This window comes from Arabidopsis lyrata (assembly GCF_000004255.2).
Source record: "Arabidopsis lyrata subsp. lyrata unplaced genomic scaffold ARALYscaffold_1, whole genome shotgun sequence".
Taxonomy (NCBI): Eukaryota; Viridiplantae; Streptophyta; class Magnoliopsida; order Brassicales; family Brassicaceae; genus Arabidopsis; species Arabidopsis lyrata.
The window spans coordinates 6,245,674-6,262,687 of NW_003302555.1; the positions used below are offsets into that span (position 1 = coordinate 6,245,674).

General features: G+C 35.0%; 5 protein-coding genes across 10 annotated transcripts; 2 read left to right on the top strand and 3 right to left on the bottom strand.

Moving 5' to 3' along the window:
- Nucleotides 1-695: 695 nt before the first annotated feature.
- LOC9326137 (cyclin-SDS) lies at nt 696-4,109 on the bottom strand. 2 transcript variants are annotated; one of them, XM_021010378.1, is made up of 7 exons: nt 2,725-4,051; nt 2,364-2,531; nt 1,942-2,108; nt 1,518-1,646; nt 1,248-1,428; nt 1,107-1,151; nt 696-1,008 (listed from the first exon to the last, which is right to left on the bottom strand). In XM_021010378.1, the coding sequence occupies exons 1-7, from the start codon at nt 3,751-3,753 to the stop codon at nt 982-984; spliced, it is 1,746 nt and encodes a 581-aa protein (XP_020866037.1). In that variant the 5' UTR covers nt 3,754-4,051; the 3' UTR covers nt 696-981. The 2 variants fall into 2 exon arrangements, with proteins under 2 accessions (XP_020866037.1, XP_020866038.1); XM_021010379.1 differs by lacking the exons at nt 696-1,008; nt 1,107-1,151 and having other exon boundaries at nt 1,257-1,340; nt 1,378-1,428; nt 2,725-4,109.
- Nucleotides 4,110-4,825: 716 nt separating this feature from the next.
- Nucleotides 4,826-5,514, top strand: LOC9328890 (defensin-like protein 201). The gene is made up of 2 exons (XM_021010837.1): nt 4,826-4,960; nt 5,069-5,514. Exons 1-2 carry the CDS (start codon nt 4,900-4,902, stop codon nt 5,242-5,244), a joined length of 237 nt encoding a protein of 78 aa, XP_020866496.1. The 5' UTR covers nt 4,826-4,899; the 3' UTR covers nt 5,245-5,514.
- LOC9326138 (protein KNATM) lies at nt 5,507-6,571 on the bottom strand. 3 transcript variants are annotated; one of them, XM_021010836.1, is made up of 3 exons: nt 6,246-6,526; nt 6,020-6,145; nt 5,507-5,814 (listed from the first exon to the last, which is right to left on the bottom strand). In XM_021010836.1, the coding sequence occupies exons 1-3, from the start codon at nt 6,411-6,413 to the stop codon at nt 5,689-5,691; spliced, it is 420 nt and encodes a 139-aa protein (XP_020866495.1). In that variant the 5' UTR covers nt 6,414-6,526; the 3' UTR covers nt 5,507-5,688. The 3 variants fall into 3 exon arrangements, with proteins under 3 accessions (XP_020866495.1, XP_020866494.1, XP_002892828.1); XM_021010835.1 differs by having other exon boundaries at nt 5,554-5,814; nt 6,005-6,145; nt 6,246-6,539; XM_002892782.2 differs by lacking the exon at nt 5,507-5,814 and having other exon boundaries at nt 5,823-6,145; nt 6,246-6,571.
- Nucleotides 6,572-7,867: 1,296 nt separating this feature from the next.
- LOC9328891 lies at nt 7,868-10,138 on the bottom strand. Of its 3 annotated transcripts, none has more exons than XM_002892783.2 (5): nt 9,861-10,138; nt 9,486-9,630; nt 9,206-9,408; nt 9,014-9,121; nt 7,868-8,909 (listed from the first exon to the last, which is right to left on the bottom strand). In XM_002892783.2, the coding sequence occupies exons 2-5, from the start codon at nt 9,622-9,624 to the stop codon at nt 8,121-8,123; spliced, it is 1,239 nt and encodes a 412-aa protein (XP_002892829.1). In that variant the 5' UTR covers nt 9,625-9,630; nt 9,861-10,138; the 3' UTR covers nt 7,868-8,120. The 3 variants fall into 3 exon arrangements, with proteins under 3 accessions (XP_002892829.1, XP_020870938.1, XP_020870939.1); XM_021015279.1 differs by lacking the exon at nt 9,861-10,138 and adding an exon at nt 9,777-9,816; XM_021015280.1 differs by lacking the exon at nt 9,861-10,138 and adding an exon at nt 9,736-9,813.
- Nucleotides 10,139-12,238: 2,100 nt separating this feature from the next.
- Nucleotides 12,239-16,972, top strand: LOC9328892 (MACPF domain-containing protein At1g14780). Its single transcript, XM_021014875.1, has 8 exons — nt 12,239-12,743; nt 12,845-13,089; nt 14,717-14,930; nt 15,119-15,193; nt 15,277-15,460; nt 15,539-15,708; nt 15,842-15,906; nt 16,083-16,972. Exons 1-8 carry the CDS (start codon nt 12,468-12,470, stop codon nt 16,747-16,749), a joined length of 1,896 nt encoding a protein of 631 aa, XP_020870534.1. The 5' UTR covers nt 12,239-12,467; the 3' UTR covers nt 16,750-16,972.
- The last annotated feature ends 42 nt before the right edge of the window (nt 16,973-17,014 follow it).

The window sequence follows — 17,014 nt, forward strand, 5'->3', positions numbered from 1 at the left end:
CCAACGTGGATCGGTGGATGTCCACTAACATTGATTAATAAATTAGCCTTTGTACTTAAAAATTAACAAAAGTAAGAAAGTAAAAACCCTGATTTAAGAAAAGAGAGACCCTAATTAGGTCGTAGAGATGGAGGAAGAGAAAAGAAGATGCAGACAAATTCCGCAAGAGATTGTAGAAGATATTCTGGTAAAGCTTCAGGTGAGATCTCTGATGCGATTCAAAGCTGTGTCGCGAGATTGGAGAGGAACGATAGAATCAAAGTTTTTCTTAGATAGACACTTTAGGTTTCAGAAATCTCTAGGAGAGCAAGCGAGAATCCTCACAATATCAAGTGAAACAAGATACGACCGTCTAGCTTTTGACACTATGTTGTTTTCTACCAATGGAATCGTACATGAAATTTCCCCATACCCACCCATTTCACCTATTCACCGGTTTAAAGGTTCCAAAATCTCCATCCCTTGCGACGGTTTGTTCTGTCTCTACTCCTGTACTCTTATGAGCATTCTTAATCCTGCCACCACTTGTTGCCGTAGTCTTCCTTATCCCACCTCTACTATCTATTGCGGTACTTATAATGAATCTCCAAGTTACTTTCAATCGACTTTTCTCATGATTAATTAAGCTTGTTTATAAGTTAAGATTAATTAGTTTGTTTATTGTATGATTTCGCTTGTAGCTTGTAGCTTGTTTATATATCAGACGTAATAAAGAGGAAACTTTAAACATGGAAATACAATGTTTTAAGAATATTGTATAATGAATTGGAGAAAATAAGAATTAAATGTATATGGCGACACAAATGAGGGCCTAATAATTCCCAAGAGCTAATTAAGTCCAGCTCGATTAAGTATATAAATCTGTAGAGGAATTTCTTATTACTTACCTTGTGTTTGTTTTGTAAATGGTAATAATAACCGTGTGTTCGTATCGGAGTATACTGTGTCCTTGTTTTAGGGCTTTTGATTCTTTTTGATTGCTTACTGCCCAAGCAACCAGTCCAGACTCTGTTGTATAGGAAACACAAATTTGAAAACAGTCACTTACCTTACGTTTAGTGGATAAAAATGAGATTCGTATATAATGAGAGTGTTACTGAAAATACCTTGACGCATTCAGGCAACTCGTTATCTGTTGTTCTAACATGGACCTGGAGAGAAAGAGAGGTTTTGGGATTGTGAAGATTCTTGTATGTTCTCGATACTAAAAGGTATTAAAGTGTTATTGAAGGGACTGATGATGATACCTTTATGACTCGTTGGTACGCAGAGATTTTGTTGTGTTCGATGCAGGCGAGAACCACGAGTGCAGCTGCTACAGTTGAGGGCCAAAAACAGAGTTGAGTGTGGTCGGATAGCGAGGTAACAGCCAAGGATTTGGCTTTCCTTTCAACTTCTGGATTGGCTCGAGCAGCTTTTAAGTAGAACCTGAGATGTATAAATGATAGTTATATGTAACTTTCTGTGTGTGTATATCTTGGAATATGAAAATATATAGTAAGAGAGGTTTTAATTACCACAAGAAGTTGAAGATTGTGGGTGTGAAGCATTTGAAGTTGAGGACTTCTTGAACCAGCCACTCCATTGCCACCACTTCATGCCGGCTATATCTTAGTTTCTGAATGGTGAAGTTCCTTTTCCGGATGCTATTTAAAAAGAGAAGTATCAGGTGAGCAGCTGAAGAAAATTGAACTCTTCCTCTGTGTTGTAGAAGGTTTTTGCAGTAAAGAGTGTTTTTGAGAAACATAATCCAATATTGACACACATGAAAAGCCAATTCATTAATTGCTTACAGAAACCATAAGGGTGTGTATAAGACCATTATTAGTGGTTGAGTGTAATACTCAGTTTCTTGTAATGGTCATAATCTTTTTCCTATTCAGAACAGTTATCTAATGAACATTGGAAGTTAGAATCATGAAGATGGAATATGGTTAGTACCTGTTGTAAGGTTGATTTTCTTCAATTCTGGTGGCCAGAGTAAGACTCGCAATCCCGACTAGTATTAGAGTCCTTTCGCTTTTGAATGATCCTTTGCTCAGGAATCGATCCAACAGACCAACTCCTAGAAACAATGTCTCTTGCTGAAGCTCCATGTCAGAACATTGCTGCTTGTAATCAGGGAGAAGACAATCAGCAACAAATTAAGAATATCATAGCTTACTGATACATAAACCTTAAAAGATTCCAAAGTAAGCTATAGATTTCCTTAGGCTAAAACATTCTTAAAACCAGAAACAAGATCTCCAAACATTCATTCTCTTCATAATATTCTGCTACTGATACATATATCCGAGCTTCAACATTCAGAGATCAATGGATATATATAAGCAAATGCATTTGAACAGAAAGATAATATTCACCTTCACAATCCACTGAACCATGATAGAGCGTAAACGAGGGATGAGATCAGTACGGTCCATCATGGAGCAGTAAGCCTTAGCACAGTCCCGCATATATGCATGACTTCTCTCTCTTTCCCTCAGCCTTAGATAGCTCTCTTCCACCTCCTCATCATCAAACCTTAGCAACTAAAACGAAAATGTATACTTAAGATTCATTCCAGAACAAAATTTCAGAGTCAAGTCTTGAACACAGAGCAGAACAAGTCTCAGATCAAAACAGACTAGTAATCGAGTGAACAATTTCAAGCACATAACCACATCTTCAATCTCTAACTACTAGCAACTATTCCAAGAGATATGAAATCATTATACCACTTACTTCAGAGTGAATTTCTTCCTGGCAAGAAGATCCCAAATCGTTCGGAATTGTGGATCTACAGAACTGTTCCTTGAACTCGAGATACAGAGAGCGAGAATGTGAAATTGGAGAATCAGAGGAAGATTTCTCAGAGAATTCGCTACCAGAGTCGAAAAAAATCGACGGAGTGTAATCCGAGTAATCGAAGTCGGAATACTGTGAAAAAATCTCGGAACGCTGCTCAGATAACTCATCATCGAAAGAATCCGAAACCTCTTCGTCAGAGAATTTCTCAGTGCAAGCGAGATCAGAGACGCATCCGACTATCTCAAGCTCCGGCTTCAATTCCTTGGCTGATCCAAGAGAGGAATCAGCTTCCACGAAGCTGCTTGGTTTGGAGATTTCAATTTCTTCGTTCTCAGCTCCTCCGGTAACGCTCCCGAACTTGGAACAGCACTCAACTCCAGATATGACTGAAACGACGTCGCTCTCCTTATTCTCCGATCCGAAATTCAAACTCCGGCTGTTGGAGACATGTCCGGCGAAAGTCACATCGGATCGTGAGAAAGAGATTTCATCGTTGTCGTTAATTTCGTTTCCCTTCACATTCAATCTCCTTAATCCAGCACCAGAATTCGAATCAACACAAGACGATTCGCTTACTTCGATCTCATCTCCTTCCTTCTCCTTGTATAGCTTAGAGTAAGACCTCGTAATCCTCCGGAATTTGGAATCGCCTATCACCTCCTTCACATTATTACCAGGTTTAGAAACTTCTACCTCTTCAATTAGACTCTTCTTCGGATTCGAGCTCTTCTCGACTCTGCTCGAACCACAGGAGACGTTGTCATCAGCTACGAAGAGCAAATCGGAGCAGGAATCAACAGAAGCAGCAGAGACTCCGATTTGCTTGCTCCAGAGAGGTGATTGAACAAGAACGGGAGAGATCTGAGCTCTCTTCCGGCGTAATCGCGTCGACCGGAGCTTCTTTCCGGCGAACGGCGTCGGCTCAGGCTTGCGCTTCGAATTCCTCATCGCGATCTCCTTCATTTTTTCTCCGTACGAATGCTTAAAAGTAGAATTTAGAATTTCGAATTTGAAATTGGAAGTTCGTTAGTTAGAGACTAGAGAGTGGGCTGATGCAGTTATGGAAGTTTATTGGGAAGAGTGGAGATGGTGGCGAGTGAGAGAGATTATTATACTCTGCGGTTTGGTGCACGTGAACAAATCGCAACTTTTGGACGCTAGTCTTGTTTGGCAAATGTAGAGATCAGCGTTTGCGTTTAAATTAATGCATCTGTGTACTGAAACAATCACAGATTTAGCTAAAAACATGCGCTTTTGATAATTACTCCAACTGATTGATATTTTTGTTATTAATTTATCTAGTATGCTTTTATCAACATACAGTATCATTTTTTTGCATCACATCACGTGGAAGGACTAAAAGAAACATAAATTAAGCATAAGTGTGATTTTAAAAAAAAATCATAGATAAATTTTGTGGATATTGTATTGTTAGAATTAAAACAGAAAATTTAATTTTTAATAGATCACTGTGATGATATTATTATTATATTTTTTTTTTACTTTGATGATATTATACGTACATACATTACTTGTGTAACATATGGTATGTCGCATGGTGAAGCAAATTATTTCTGTTAATTGGTGATTAATGTTAATTGACTTAACTTGGGCCAAAAAGAAATTAAACTTTGAAGCCCATGATAGTATAGACCCAATATTTAAATATCTCCTTTTGTTCCTACGGAGCCCAAACGTTTCGGACAACGGCAAAAATGTATATAGAGGAATTAGATGATGATATGAACCAAGATTATATCTAAAATCAAAATCAAATATCTCTAGACTTTTTTGTTTAATCTTGGAAAGTTCATAATTACTTCGTTATCAAAGAAATATCTTCTTTTCAAAACAGCAATTATCAAAATCATCTAAATATAGTACATACAGATATAGGACATGAAATGAGGTCAACAAAATCCAGCTATTTTAAATATCATATGGACATAAAATTCATAATTTTCCAAAATAAACACTTCTTTCAACAGATAAAAGTTTATCATCTATTTTACAAAAAAGAGAGCCTATCTTTTCCGGTTTTCTCTATCAATTTCGCCTATAAAACGTCCCAGTCTTCGTCTGAGTTTATTAAAAAAAAAACATAAAACCATGAGAAACCTCGTAAATTTCGCTGTTCTTTTCATGGCCATCTTCATAGTTTCAGCCTCAGGTAAAATTTATCTTTTAAATAAATAGTAGTTTTAATCTTATCTTCTAATTAAGAAGACATATCCTGGTTTTGTCACAAATTTTTAAATTTTCTTATGTTTGTTTAAAGGTGCGAGAGAGACGAGAATGATGGAACAAACTTGCCCCGTTTTCTGGCCAATGGTTCCATGCGATGCTAAAAAATGCGACCAAATGTGTCGCGATTATTACGGTCCTGTTCCCTCTTACTGTAATAGAATCGGAGCTCCAAACGCTGAATGTGCATGTAGTCTTACACCATGTTAATGACGCAAAGGCTTTCTCAAGGATATATTAAGCGCTTAGTCATTCTATCTTTGTGTATCTATATGTAGTCAAAAATAAGCAATGCAACAACCGTTACATAGGAAGAAAAGCAATGCGTTATAAGGTGACGCAATTATGAATGCTTCTTGGATTCTTTATTCAAATTCTTGGAAAAGAATCATGGAAGCTAGCGTTGTTTTTATATTTTATTATACTGTTGTGTTTCTAAAGAGTGTGTGACTACTGAATGATCAATCCAATATTTAAAAATATAAGTAGTTTTATTTTTCTTAAATAAAAAGCAGGAGATGCCATAAATTACGGTTACCATTATAGAAACGCGTTACGTAAACGCAGCACAATGAAACGTGAGTACACTAGTAAAGTAATTTTGGCAAAATGCATTGACATAGTAGCACCGAACAGTTGTTCATGTTACCCTTTTTAAGGGGATGATGACATAACGATGTCGTTTAGCTGAGTGTACACGGCATCCACAAAACGGTGCGTTTCAATTAGTGGCTTCTCCATTGCTTGCTTGAGCTCTCGTAGAGTCGAGCAATACGCTTCCTATAATGTGAATCAATTTACACGTATCAATACTATTATTTTTGCTCTTGGCAAAATAAACTTAGAATATTTGAAAGTTAAATATATCTGCACCGGAAAAAAAAATAAAAGTGATGTGAAAATGTTGTTTATTGTTGTGTAAATATGTTTTGGCTGAAAATGTTGTTTTATTTAGAAAAAAGGGAAATACAAGGAGAATAAGAACCATGAATTGATCAAGTTCTGAAGAGGTAGCTTCGGAGGAAGAATCAGGGTGAAGAGAGAGTTTGGATATGGCAAGATCATCAGCCGTGTTCATGATCTCCGGTGAGTCAAAGTCGCCGGAACACACCTGGTCGTGGTGGGTTCAAATACATAAGAGAAAAATATTTTCAACAATTGTTGAATCATTTCAATAAAAGAGAGAGAAGGGGGGAGAGCAAGAGGGGGACCTTTAAACAATTGAGATGTGAGTGAAGAAGAAGCCCATACAGAGGGTGGCTTGAGATTCTCTTCTTTAGAATCTCTTCTTTTTCTTCTTCTGCTTCTTCTTTTATATTCTGATTGATCTCTTGTTTCATGTTTTCTAAGGAACTGTTCTCATCTATCTTCACATCCATATTTCACTAGTGAATTTTACTGTCTCACATGCTCTATAAGTATTTGTGTATATATATAGATATACACACATGTAGAGAAACATGAATATATCTAAGTTTGAAGCTAGGGTTTTAAGATTACTTTTTGGTCTTGTTGTCGGTCTACGAGACACTTGTTACTGTTACAAATAATAATTGAATCATACGATAACATTAGTCATTGGTCAAACTATGGTCGACATGTCACTTATCATATTATTAAGATGCTAATAATATTCAGCTAAACAAAAACAAAGTTATGGGTTTTATCTATTAAAAATGAATTCGTCTCATAATCAATTGTCATTGTTTTACACATAATAAATGGGAAACAGAGTAAGGAACTAATTAAGGAGATGAAAAAAGATGCGAATTATTAGTAAGAAAAAGGAGATAGAGGTGAAGTGAAAGGAGAAGAGAGGAGGAACAGTGGAATTAAGAAGAAAAGGGTGAAGCATTGTATCATTGCTTACGAAAGCACTTTGAGTCAGACTGTCGATAAATAGAATTATGCACAAGTTTCATTGCTTCCATTTTTGCCTTTTTCGTTTCCATCCTTCCCAGCTCCTAAATATTTCAAACTATAGAAACATATAACTCTAAATCATTTTACATACCATCTCAAATCTACACGTATATACATTGATTATTTGGTATGTTTTATTGAAATAATAACACAATCTCATAATTGAAATTTGTGTTCATCTAGTGGGTTGATCTTAAAAATTCACTAGTATGGTGCAATATATATACATTGTATACTAATGTTGGAGAAATTGGAGGAGGAGAGAGGGCAACGAAGGTGGACAAAAAAGGAATCAGAAGAGGGAACAGTGAGAAGATCGTAAATAGGAATAGAACTGTTACATCAATGGGACAGTTCCATTTTTGATGAGTTATGAGTTTGCCAGTTTTGGAGCCCCAAACCCTATTATTGATCTTTCGATAACGACCTTTCGTACTATCCACTTTCTTCTTTTTTCAATTAGATAACAATATTTAAACTTTACTTATTTTTTCCTACTTTTCTTTAGTCTCCAACTATCAATCTTAAGTTTACTTCATTTATTGGTCTCTTGATTCAAGATGGTGACCACAATTTCCATACAAAATTGCTAGATATTTCAAATTTTCTTTAAAAAAAAGAGCAACTTCGTATTTGGTATAGAAAAAGGATAGGTTTTAGGTGAATGTTAAATATCCTACTCGAAAATATTTCAGATGTGTTTATATTTTTATGGATTTTCTGTTTAGGTTGTAATTTTAATTTTTGTTAGGACATAGAGAAATGTCTAATACTACTATTTTAACTTTCCTTTGGGTTCACTTTTGATCAAATGTATCTTTGTTTTCTTATGAGATTGAATACAATAAAAGTAGGATTTATTTAGTTAATTTTTTGCAAATTAAAGAACAATAATCTATGTACATAGTCATTTAGTACAATTACCCTTAAATAATCACCATTCAAATCCTTAACTTGGCGCCTGCGTTTTCAAATTCTTTACATCAACACATGAACATTGTTGCTTCACCTTCCTTCCCTAACTTGTCTCCTACCCAGAATATACCAAGGACAAGAGATTCGAACTGCACAAAAGCACATACTTAATTCTACAATTACATATCTAACATCGATCACCCCAAAAGACAAAGAAGAGATTAAATTATAGTGAAGTTGCAGCATCATCACTTGAGTCTCTTGCTTCTTATTGAAAGTACCGGGAAACACTTCACCAATCTTCTCTTGGCGCCGCCAATCAACCTCTTCGATTCATTGTACTCCATGGCGACTCGGTCATACCAGCACAGAGGGCAGAGAAAGTTCCCACCTTCATCAACGTTAACCGGACAATTCAAACATTCCTTGTGAACTTTTGCTGCACACTCGCTTTTGCTACATATCAATAATGTTCCTTCTTTCTCACATTTCCAGCATACATTCTCCGGTCTTGTTGGGGAGCTCGAAGGAAGAAGGTTCAAGTCAGTGTTTGGATTTTTCTTGATCGAGGCTGGATCTTTAACCATATCTGACTCATCATCGCTCCCACTGATTAACCAGGTTCCATCGTTTGTACATTTTACACGTGCATCCTTTGGAGATCTTCTAGAGCTTGGAGAAAAGGTCTCATCAGTAGTATTACCGTTGTTAATGGGTTCAGCGGTTGTGTCTTGATCCCTCTCAGTATCGTCATCGATCACAATTACTTCACCTTTATCATTAGTGTGCATTGGCTCATCTTCGTCGTCGATAGCAATTACTTTATCCTTCTCTTTTATGTTTTGTTCCAAACCAATATGCACTTGCTGCTCATCCATGGGTTTCTTCTCGTTACCAATATGTACTCGTTGCTCACCTACCGTCACCTCCTCGCATGTATCCATGTGCACTGATCTATCATCTCTAAAAACAGGGTCATTTGTTTCCATGGAAGGAGCTGCACTAGTCTGATTCTCCATTAAACTCACATCTCTCAGCTACACAATCCAAACAATAAAAACTCATTGTGCATTGTTGTTTCAATCACTTGATTCAGCAATCAGCATGAAGCAAAGGAAAGTAAAGTATAAAGAATCTTTACCATCTCCAGTGCGCATTGTGGCAAACACATTTTCTTGTGAGCAATAAATGGAAGAACATCAAACTTTGATAGCTCTGGCATGCCCGCTCGCAGTTCTGATACTGGAATCTAGCATAAGAGAACAAAATACTACAATTAGAAACCCAGAGATCCTAATTCTACTACTGCTAATCAAATACAGGTTCCTTATACCTCTTTCAGAATTGCTCTGAGAACATCAGTGTTACTCAAAGATAAATCAAACTCAACTCTTGCCTCTGAAGTAGAAGCAACACCAACACCGTTAGCATCATACTTGGTTGGATCAAACATGAACTCCAAGACTCTCAGAGACAGGACTTCATTAATCCTCCTCCCATAGTCATTAGAGTATTGATAACCCATGTTCATCAAATCTGAAACAAAGAGACTTCATATTAACATCTGCTCTATTAAGATACACAAAAACCGTAAGAGGAGTTTCGGGATGGACCGAGTAAGCAGCTTATATCCTTCACAAATTTGGCTACATATTCAATACACCATAACCATTCAGCTATTTGTGAGGGTCGAGAAGAATACTCATCCATCAGATCCTCAATGCTCAAATCAGAACCACCATAGTCATCCATCAAGAGCTGCGTTACAGAAAACACACAGAATCAAGAAAACCCTAAACCAATTTCTCCTTAAAACCCTCAAATTTATCGATCAATAATCAATCAAAACTAGCAATTTCATACACTAAATTCAACACCACCGATACGAAATCGCTATCAAATACCATAGAGAGAGAAATGTAAGTATTTGAAAGCGAGTCATCAAATAGGCTCAAACAAGGAAATAAGGAAGATGAAATTTTACAAACCCTAAAAGCGAATTAGCGCGAAAATTTCCAGATTTGAAACAGAAGAAGAAAAGCCCATTGATTTCGCAAATCTCCCGCCTCGAAATTTTAAACTTTTCGTTTAGAAATTTTGAAAACGAGACCTTCTTCCCCGGTCACCATGCCGAGTCTGATTAGTGTGGGAAGACGAAAAGACAGCTGTGTAGATTGGGCCGTAAATGGGCTTGCTCGTTTTACTATAATTGATTGAAACCGTTAAAATTCAAAATGAAATCACAACCGTCAAAATTATATTATTTGAAGGCTTGTTAACTAGAAGCTTTCTTGGCCCTGGGCCATTACTTCGAGGTATATTTTCCATGTATTAATAATTTAATATGGTTTACTCCAAAAACGGTAGTATATATTAAATTATGGAAATCTGATTTTCATAACTAAAGAAAACAAAACATAAAATCAATTATTTTAAAAAATATATGCAATAATTAACACGAGGGTTAAAAAACTATATGCTTATTTAGATAAATAGCCACAATTTGATTTAAAATCGGCAGAAGAAAAAACGTGTGGCAAAACTATAATTAAGAGATGCAGTTTTTTCATGGGCTATTGGTTAATATAGCAGGAGTAATGTATAATTGTGATCATTTAGAAAAAGAATTTAGGGGTTATTGGTTCATGGATTTATAAGGAATTAGGAATCCAAACAAAAATAATTTGTTATTCAATCATTAATTTTAAAATCCTATTTAAAATCATGTGTTATTGGTTCTATGATTTATAAATACTAGTTAAAATCCTATGTTATTCGTTTAGTCATTTGTTTTTCGATTTGAGAATCCAAATTATGTTTTAAATGGATTTGTATGAAATTGAAAGAGAAAAATAGAAGGATTCAAATTCACGGGTAAACACATGTTATTTCAAAATCCATATATCTTGATTTCATAATTAATAGAAATTTCCAAATCCTATATGGATTTACAAATTAATTAACCAATAACACCCAATGTATAATTTGACCAATCATACGTACTAAAGTCTAAACCAATGCCAGTGAAAAAAATTATTAAAAATAAAGTAAATAGTAATAAACAAACAAGAAAGACGCGTTGCGAAAGCTGCGTTCACACAGACGCTAATGATTTAAGATCAAATTATTTTGGAGATGTATTTCTATACTTGTTTCTTGTCGACTATATGACTATATGTGACCCTTTTGTAACTCGTTTTGTATTTGTCTGTATCCTCACCTCGAAAACAAACTACCAAACACCAATTGTCACTAAATATATTTTACATTTAAACCTTGACATGTTTGGAATATAAAAACTTAACATATATACGTATTTTCTCCGTTTATTCCGATTTTAAACAACTTATTAAAATGGTACAAATACTCGACATAGAAGTCAAGCTATGATATCGAGTTCGAGTGGAGGTAAACAATGCAATTTTATGTTCTTATGTTGATGTGTTTGTTTATTTACCGACATTAGTTTTGTGATATTTTTATGCGTGTACGCGATTTTGTAGTCACATCAGCTTAATGGTGTGTGTGTGAAAACATAAGTAAATAAGAGAAAAAGAAGAGGCAACTTCTGTGTTATTTATGTGTAGATGTTTTTATTACGTAGTAAGAAAGAGACGTTAGACATTGCTATCAAATATTAACTAATCAGTCAAACAAGTTTTTCAAAATATAGTCATGTTCATATTATTCAGTTTTATCACCTAAACTGGAATTTTTGGATTGAGTTAATTAGCCGTGCGGACTACTTCCCCCTAATTTTAGGTTGATAATTGTGATAAGATTAAACGTACTTAGTGCGTTAAATGTATTTTACCACTTTTCATAACAAAATGGAATGATCAAATCTAGGAAAACAATCTTATTTGATTTAACTGTTAAATTCATGTACAAATTGTTTATATAGTTGGAGCTAAACTGAGATCGGTTTGATATGTGATAAGATAGGAGTTTTGAAAGTTGAAACTCTAGTTTTTTCTTCTTCTTGAGACGCGGGTTAAATGGTCAACGACTCAAAATCTTTTTGTTTTCTTTTGGTTTATGGAAATTTATATGCAATTCTTATTGCAACAAACAGAAACACATTCATTAAAAGTTAAAGCCATATAAACGTTTCTTATAATAACTGCATCGACTACGTAATTAAACACCTAGTACAATTTTAACATAGACATAAAACCCATAATACCATATAAAGAGCAAATTGTTTATATAAAAAATTAACGTTGGTACTCAGTTTTTTCTTTTCTTATAATGTTTACAATTTGAATTAATTTTATATCAACCAAAATCACTATATAATGTTACAACTTTTTTAAAGTAATACCGTTGCAAGTAATCTATTTACGTGTTCCTCCGAAGACTTCGTAAACGATGCTGTTATTCTTCGTTTTCATACTTTTGGAATAATCCGATAATCACAGCATCACGTTCTTTTTCTTCCCCTGTTCAAGATTAATTTATATAATAAGTTTTTGATTAATCATCATTACAAGCAATCAAACATTATTTATATATCTCTCTTGATTAGTATATATATATACAAATGCCTTTTCTCCAACCAAGACTCGCAGCTTTTACTAGCAGAGGAAACAGAGATGAACAGAGACGGTGGTGGCGGCGGAGGAGATGTAATTGAAACGGCGGTTAAGAGTCTTGGCAAAGGGTTCGATTTGACGGCGGATTTCCGGTTGAAATACTGCAAAGACGGCGACGGCGCCGCCGGAGATGACAGGTTGGTTGTCCTTGACCAAACGCAAAACAGAGAATTGCATATTCCTGGTTTCGGAGTTTTTCAAAACGTCTCCGCCGATATAAACTGCGACAAAGGAGAACGAACTCGATTCCGTTCGGACATTCTTGACTTCAACAAGGTTCCTCATTTTATAGTTTCTTGATCATTAAATATAACACAAAACTTCTAAATCAGATATTTTACATTACATGTGTGTTGTTGTTGTTTTGGATCATTCAGATGTCGGAGTATTTTAACCAGAGGTCATCGGTGACCGGAAAAATACCGTCGGGAAATTTTAACGCGACGTTCGGGTTTCAAAGCGGGTCATGGGCAACAGACGCGTCAGACGTTAAATCTTTAGGTCTTGACGCTTCTGTTGTAACGCTATTTAATCTCCATATCCACAATCCCAATCGTTTGCGTCTCACTGATCGCGTTCGAAACGCAGTTCCGTCTTCCTGGGACCCACAATTATTGGCTAGGTCAGTAGTACACATGTTTTTTTTTTTTTTGAAGTATATACTTTCATTGACTGAGTGATATAGCTAACATTATGAGCACAACAAATATATATAATCAAAATTTTCTAAACTTGGACATAAAAATTGTTTTGGTTGAATTGTGATAGAACAGCTGTGGCATTTTTGACTAATTCTATGATATCAATTAATGTAGAATATCTGTTTTCTCCTATCTTTTGAATATCTAAATTCAATTGTCAACGTTTTCAACTACGATGGTACCGAAGAATGGAGAAGTTCTTGATATTTTCTCATTGAACTTAAAGTAAAAAAAAACTAATAAAAACGTTGAAAAACTGAACATTATTTGCAAAGACTCTGAAACAATAATCTAACATATATATAAACTAACTACCAACCAACTTGTTATCAAAAACATTAGCTAATACGAAATAATTTGTCACTATTATAGTAATAATAATAATAAAAATAAAAATTTAACAAAATAATCTATATATAATAGCAATCTAATAAATACCATTTGAACATCTGAACGGTTACGTCTTTTTATCGCAACCTTTCGTTTAAATCGGTTAATTTTTTATAGTTATTTTGGTTGCGTCTTTTTATCGTAATTTTCGTTTTAATCGGTTATTTTTTAACGGTTATGTCGTTTCCAATAAATACCATTTGCACATATGAACGGTTGTGTTTTTTTATTGCAACCTTTCGTTTAAATATTTATGGTTATTTTCTATATATAATAGTATTCTCAATAAATGCATTTTGCACATCTGAACGGTTGTGTCTTTTAATCGCAACTTTTCGTTAAATTTTTTTAAACTAAAATCTATATTTTACGGGTATGTTTTTGTAGAAAATTGCAATCCGAATGTCTTCAGCGGTTGCATTTTTTATTGTAACTCTTCATAAACAGTTGCAACCTCTTATTTGAATTATTGCAATATTTAGTTTATATCACGAACGATTGCAACCTTTGATTTATATATTTAGTTTATTTCACGAACAATTGTAACCTTTGGTTTATTTTATAAATTGCTATAACATCTAATTATCTGTCGTCGAGTCTCTCGGTATAACTTTTCATAAATTAATATTTTTAATTTTTAATTACCAAAATTTATTTAAATGAGATTGTAATCATTTAATTGAACCGTTGAACCATTTGATTTATTTGACAAATCATTGCAATTTTGGTTTTATTTTACGAACCGTTGTAATCTTTAGTTTATTTGACAAACTTGACGAACCGTTGCAACTTTTGATATATCGCAACATTTCATTTTTTTTTTTAAACTAAAAAAATTATTTTACATTATATGTTTTAAGAAAGTTGCAATCCGAATAAATATTTTTTATGGTTGCATATTTTTATCGTAACTTTTCATAAAATGGTTGCAACCGTTTAGTTGAACCATTGCAACATTTAGTTTATTTCACGAAAAATTGAAACTTAAGTTTATTTTATAAATCGTTATAACATTTAATCATCTACCATCGTTATTATTAATTTTTGTTTGATATTTTTTTAACGATTTTTGAAATATTTTTCCCCGCGACATCGCGGGGGTCCGGAGTCCTAGTAATAATAATAATAATAATAATAAAAACAATACTGAAAAAACAGGTTTATAGAGAGGTATGGGACACACGTAATAACTGGAGTTAGCGTAGGAGGACAAGACGTGGTAGTTGTGAGGCAAGACAAGTCCTCCGATCTCGACAACGACCTCCTCCGTCACCATCTCTATGATCTCGGCGACCAATTGTTTACCGGCTCTTGCCTTCTCTCCACACGCCGGCTCAATAAGGCCTATCACCACTCACACTCTCAGCCCAAGGTCAGCTTCATTAGCCACCTGCATAATTTCAATCCAAATTTCAAAACTTAAGCAATTAACCCTAGAATATTTAATGAAACGAAGATGGATCTCGAAAATAGAGGAATAATTCCAAGAAAATAAAATACTTCATTATATCCAATTTTAATTTTCTAACTATACAACCATTTGCACCGTTTATATTGCAGTTTCCGGAGGCTTTCAACGTCTTTGATGACAAACAAACGGTTGCTTTCAATAATTTCTCGATAAATTCCCAAAATGTAAGTAAGTTTCATATCTAAAATCTAACATAACGAGTTGTATAATGAAAATGTTAATCACTAGAAAAACAATTTGCATGCAGGGAATAACGGTTATATGTGCAAAAAGAGGAGGCGACGGAAGAGCAAAGAGCCATAGCGAATGGCTAATAACAGTTCCGCAAAATCCGGACGCGATCAATTTCAACTTTATTCCGATCACATCACTCCTTAAAGACGTCCCAGGCTCTGGTCTTCTCGCTCACGCCATGTCTCTCTACCTCAGATGTAACTATTCTTACCTCAATATTTTGAATAATGAAAGTAGTCTAGTTTGGTAAATGATTTGAAGGGTAATTTGTACAGACAAGCCGCCGTTAATGGACCTACAATATTTCTTGGACTTCTCTGGGCCAAGAACATGGGCTCCGGTCCATAACGACCTTCCGTTTGGCGCGGCGCCAAATATGGCTTCGGCATATCCAGCTCTTCACATCAACTTCATGGGTCCCAAACTATACGTTAATACCACTCCCGTACGTGCATTTGTATACATCTCTAATTATTGCTTACAATTCTTTTTGACAATATCACTTATTAGTAAACTAATTATACATGTAAGAACATTAGTAGTTTTACTAATTGTTGACGTTTTATTTTCCGGGTTAGGTGACTAGCGAGAAGAATCCAGTAACCGGAATGCGATTGTTCCTTGAAGGCAAGAAATGCAATAGGTAAAAAGTCAAACAAAGCAAACATATCATTAACATTATTTCTTTAAATAAGTACGGTGAATTTGACACCATTATCTATCAAATAAGATGAAATAACTAAAGTTGACAATTTAGTCTAGCAATGCCATACATTATAGAATTTAAGCATAATTAAATAATGATTTTATGGTCATCAGGCTTGCTATACACTTACAACACCTAGAAAATACAAGAACTACAGTTGGGGAAAAGATCACCGACGAACATATATGGAGAGGCTCCGATCAAATCACCGACAATGATCGCTACTTCGAATCTTTAAACGGTAAGAAATTCTCACACGTGTGTACGGCTCCAGTGAAGTATGACCCAAACTGGATCACAACAGCAAGCAATCACAAGTCCCAAAACGACGTCGCTTTCATCGTCACCGGAGCACAACTCGAAGTGAAGAAACATGGCTCAAAATCTGTTCTCCATCTGCGTCTCCGTTTCACTAAAGTCTCTGATCACTACGTCGTTCAGAATAGTTGGGTTCATGGACCAACCGGAACTTCTCAGAAATCGGGAATCTTCTCTTCCATGAGCATGCCGTTAACTAGTGGGAGTGTTCATCATAATATGATCCAAAAAGACAAAAACGAGGTCGTTTTGGATTCAGGTGTCTTCCCCGGAGGACCTCCAGTGCCGGCGAATAACAAGATAGTGAAATTCGTGGATCTTTCGCAGTTATGTCGAGGACCTCAACATAGTCCTGGTCATTGGTTAGTCACTGGAGTGAGGCTTTACTTGGACAAGGGCAAACTTTGCTTACACGTCAAGTTTGCTCTGCTACATCGCCAACGTCTTCTTGTCTCTTCTTGAAGAGAATATAACATTATTTTTGATACAATTACTTTTCTTTTTTTGGTTTCATCCAAAATTGCGATATACAAAGGGTGATTTCTTGATTTTGGAGTGTGTGTATATATTATAGAGGTTGTGTATGTGTTTTGATGGGATTGGTCCTTTAAGAGAAATTGTTTGTGTACATATACATACACACATATGTTGAGAGGTTGAAAATAGAAACTCTTAGTTATAGCAAGTTTTTTTTTGTTTGGTAATAATTAATTTAGAGATTTTTGTA

Bases quoted from the DNA above. Each gene is read 5' to 3' on its own strand.
- LOC9326137 (XM_021010378.1), bottom strand. From the start codon at position 3,753: ATGAAGGAGATCGCGATGAGGAATTCGAAGCGCAAGCCTGAGCCGACG. The intron at 2,532-2,724 runs GTAAGTGGTATA...TTTTCGTTTTAG, and splicing joins AGGAAGAAATTCACTCTGAA to TTGCTAAGGTTTGATGATGA. The intron at 1,009-1,106 runs GTATTTTCAGTA...CCTATACAACAG, and splicing joins AGTTGCCTGAATGCGTCAAG to AGTCTGGACTGGTTGCTTGG.
- LOC9328890 (XM_021010837.1), top strand. From the start codon at position 4,900: ATGAGAAACCTCGTAAATTTCGCTGTTCTTTTCATGGCCATCTTCATA. The intron at 4,961-5,068 runs GTAAAATTTATC...GTTTGTTTAAAG, and splicing joins CTTCATAGTTTCAGCCTCAG to GTGCGAGAGAGACGAGAATG.
- LOC9326138 (XM_002892782.2), bottom strand. From the start codon at position 6,413: ATGGATGTGAAGATAGATGAGAACAGTTCCTTAGAAAACATGAAACAA. The intron at 6,146-6,245 runs GTCCCCCTCTTG...CACCACGACCAG, and splicing joins CACATCTCAATTGTTTAAAG to GTGTGTTCCGGCGACTTTGA.
- LOC9328891 (XM_021015279.1), bottom strand. The intron at 9,409-9,485 runs GTCCATCCCGAA...TCTTTGTTTCAG, and splicing joins GGATATAAGCTGCTTACTCG to ATTTGATGAACATGGGTTAT. The intron at 9,122-9,205 runs GTATAAGGAACC...CTCTTATGCTAG, and splicing joins TCAGAGCAATTCTGAAAGAG to ATTCCAGTATCAGAACTGCG.
- LOC9328892 (XM_021014875.1), top strand. From the start codon at position 12,468: ATGAACAGAGACGGTGGTGGCGGCGGAGGAGATGTAATTGAAACGGCG. The intron at 15,194-15,276 runs GTAAGTAAGTTT...ATTTGCATGCAG, and splicing joins TCTCGATAAATTCCCAAAAT to GGAATAACGGTTATATGTGC. The intron at 15,461-15,538 runs GTAACTATTCTT...TAATTTGTACAG, and splicing joins CATGTCTCTCTACCTCAGAT to ACAAGCCGCCGTTAATGGAC.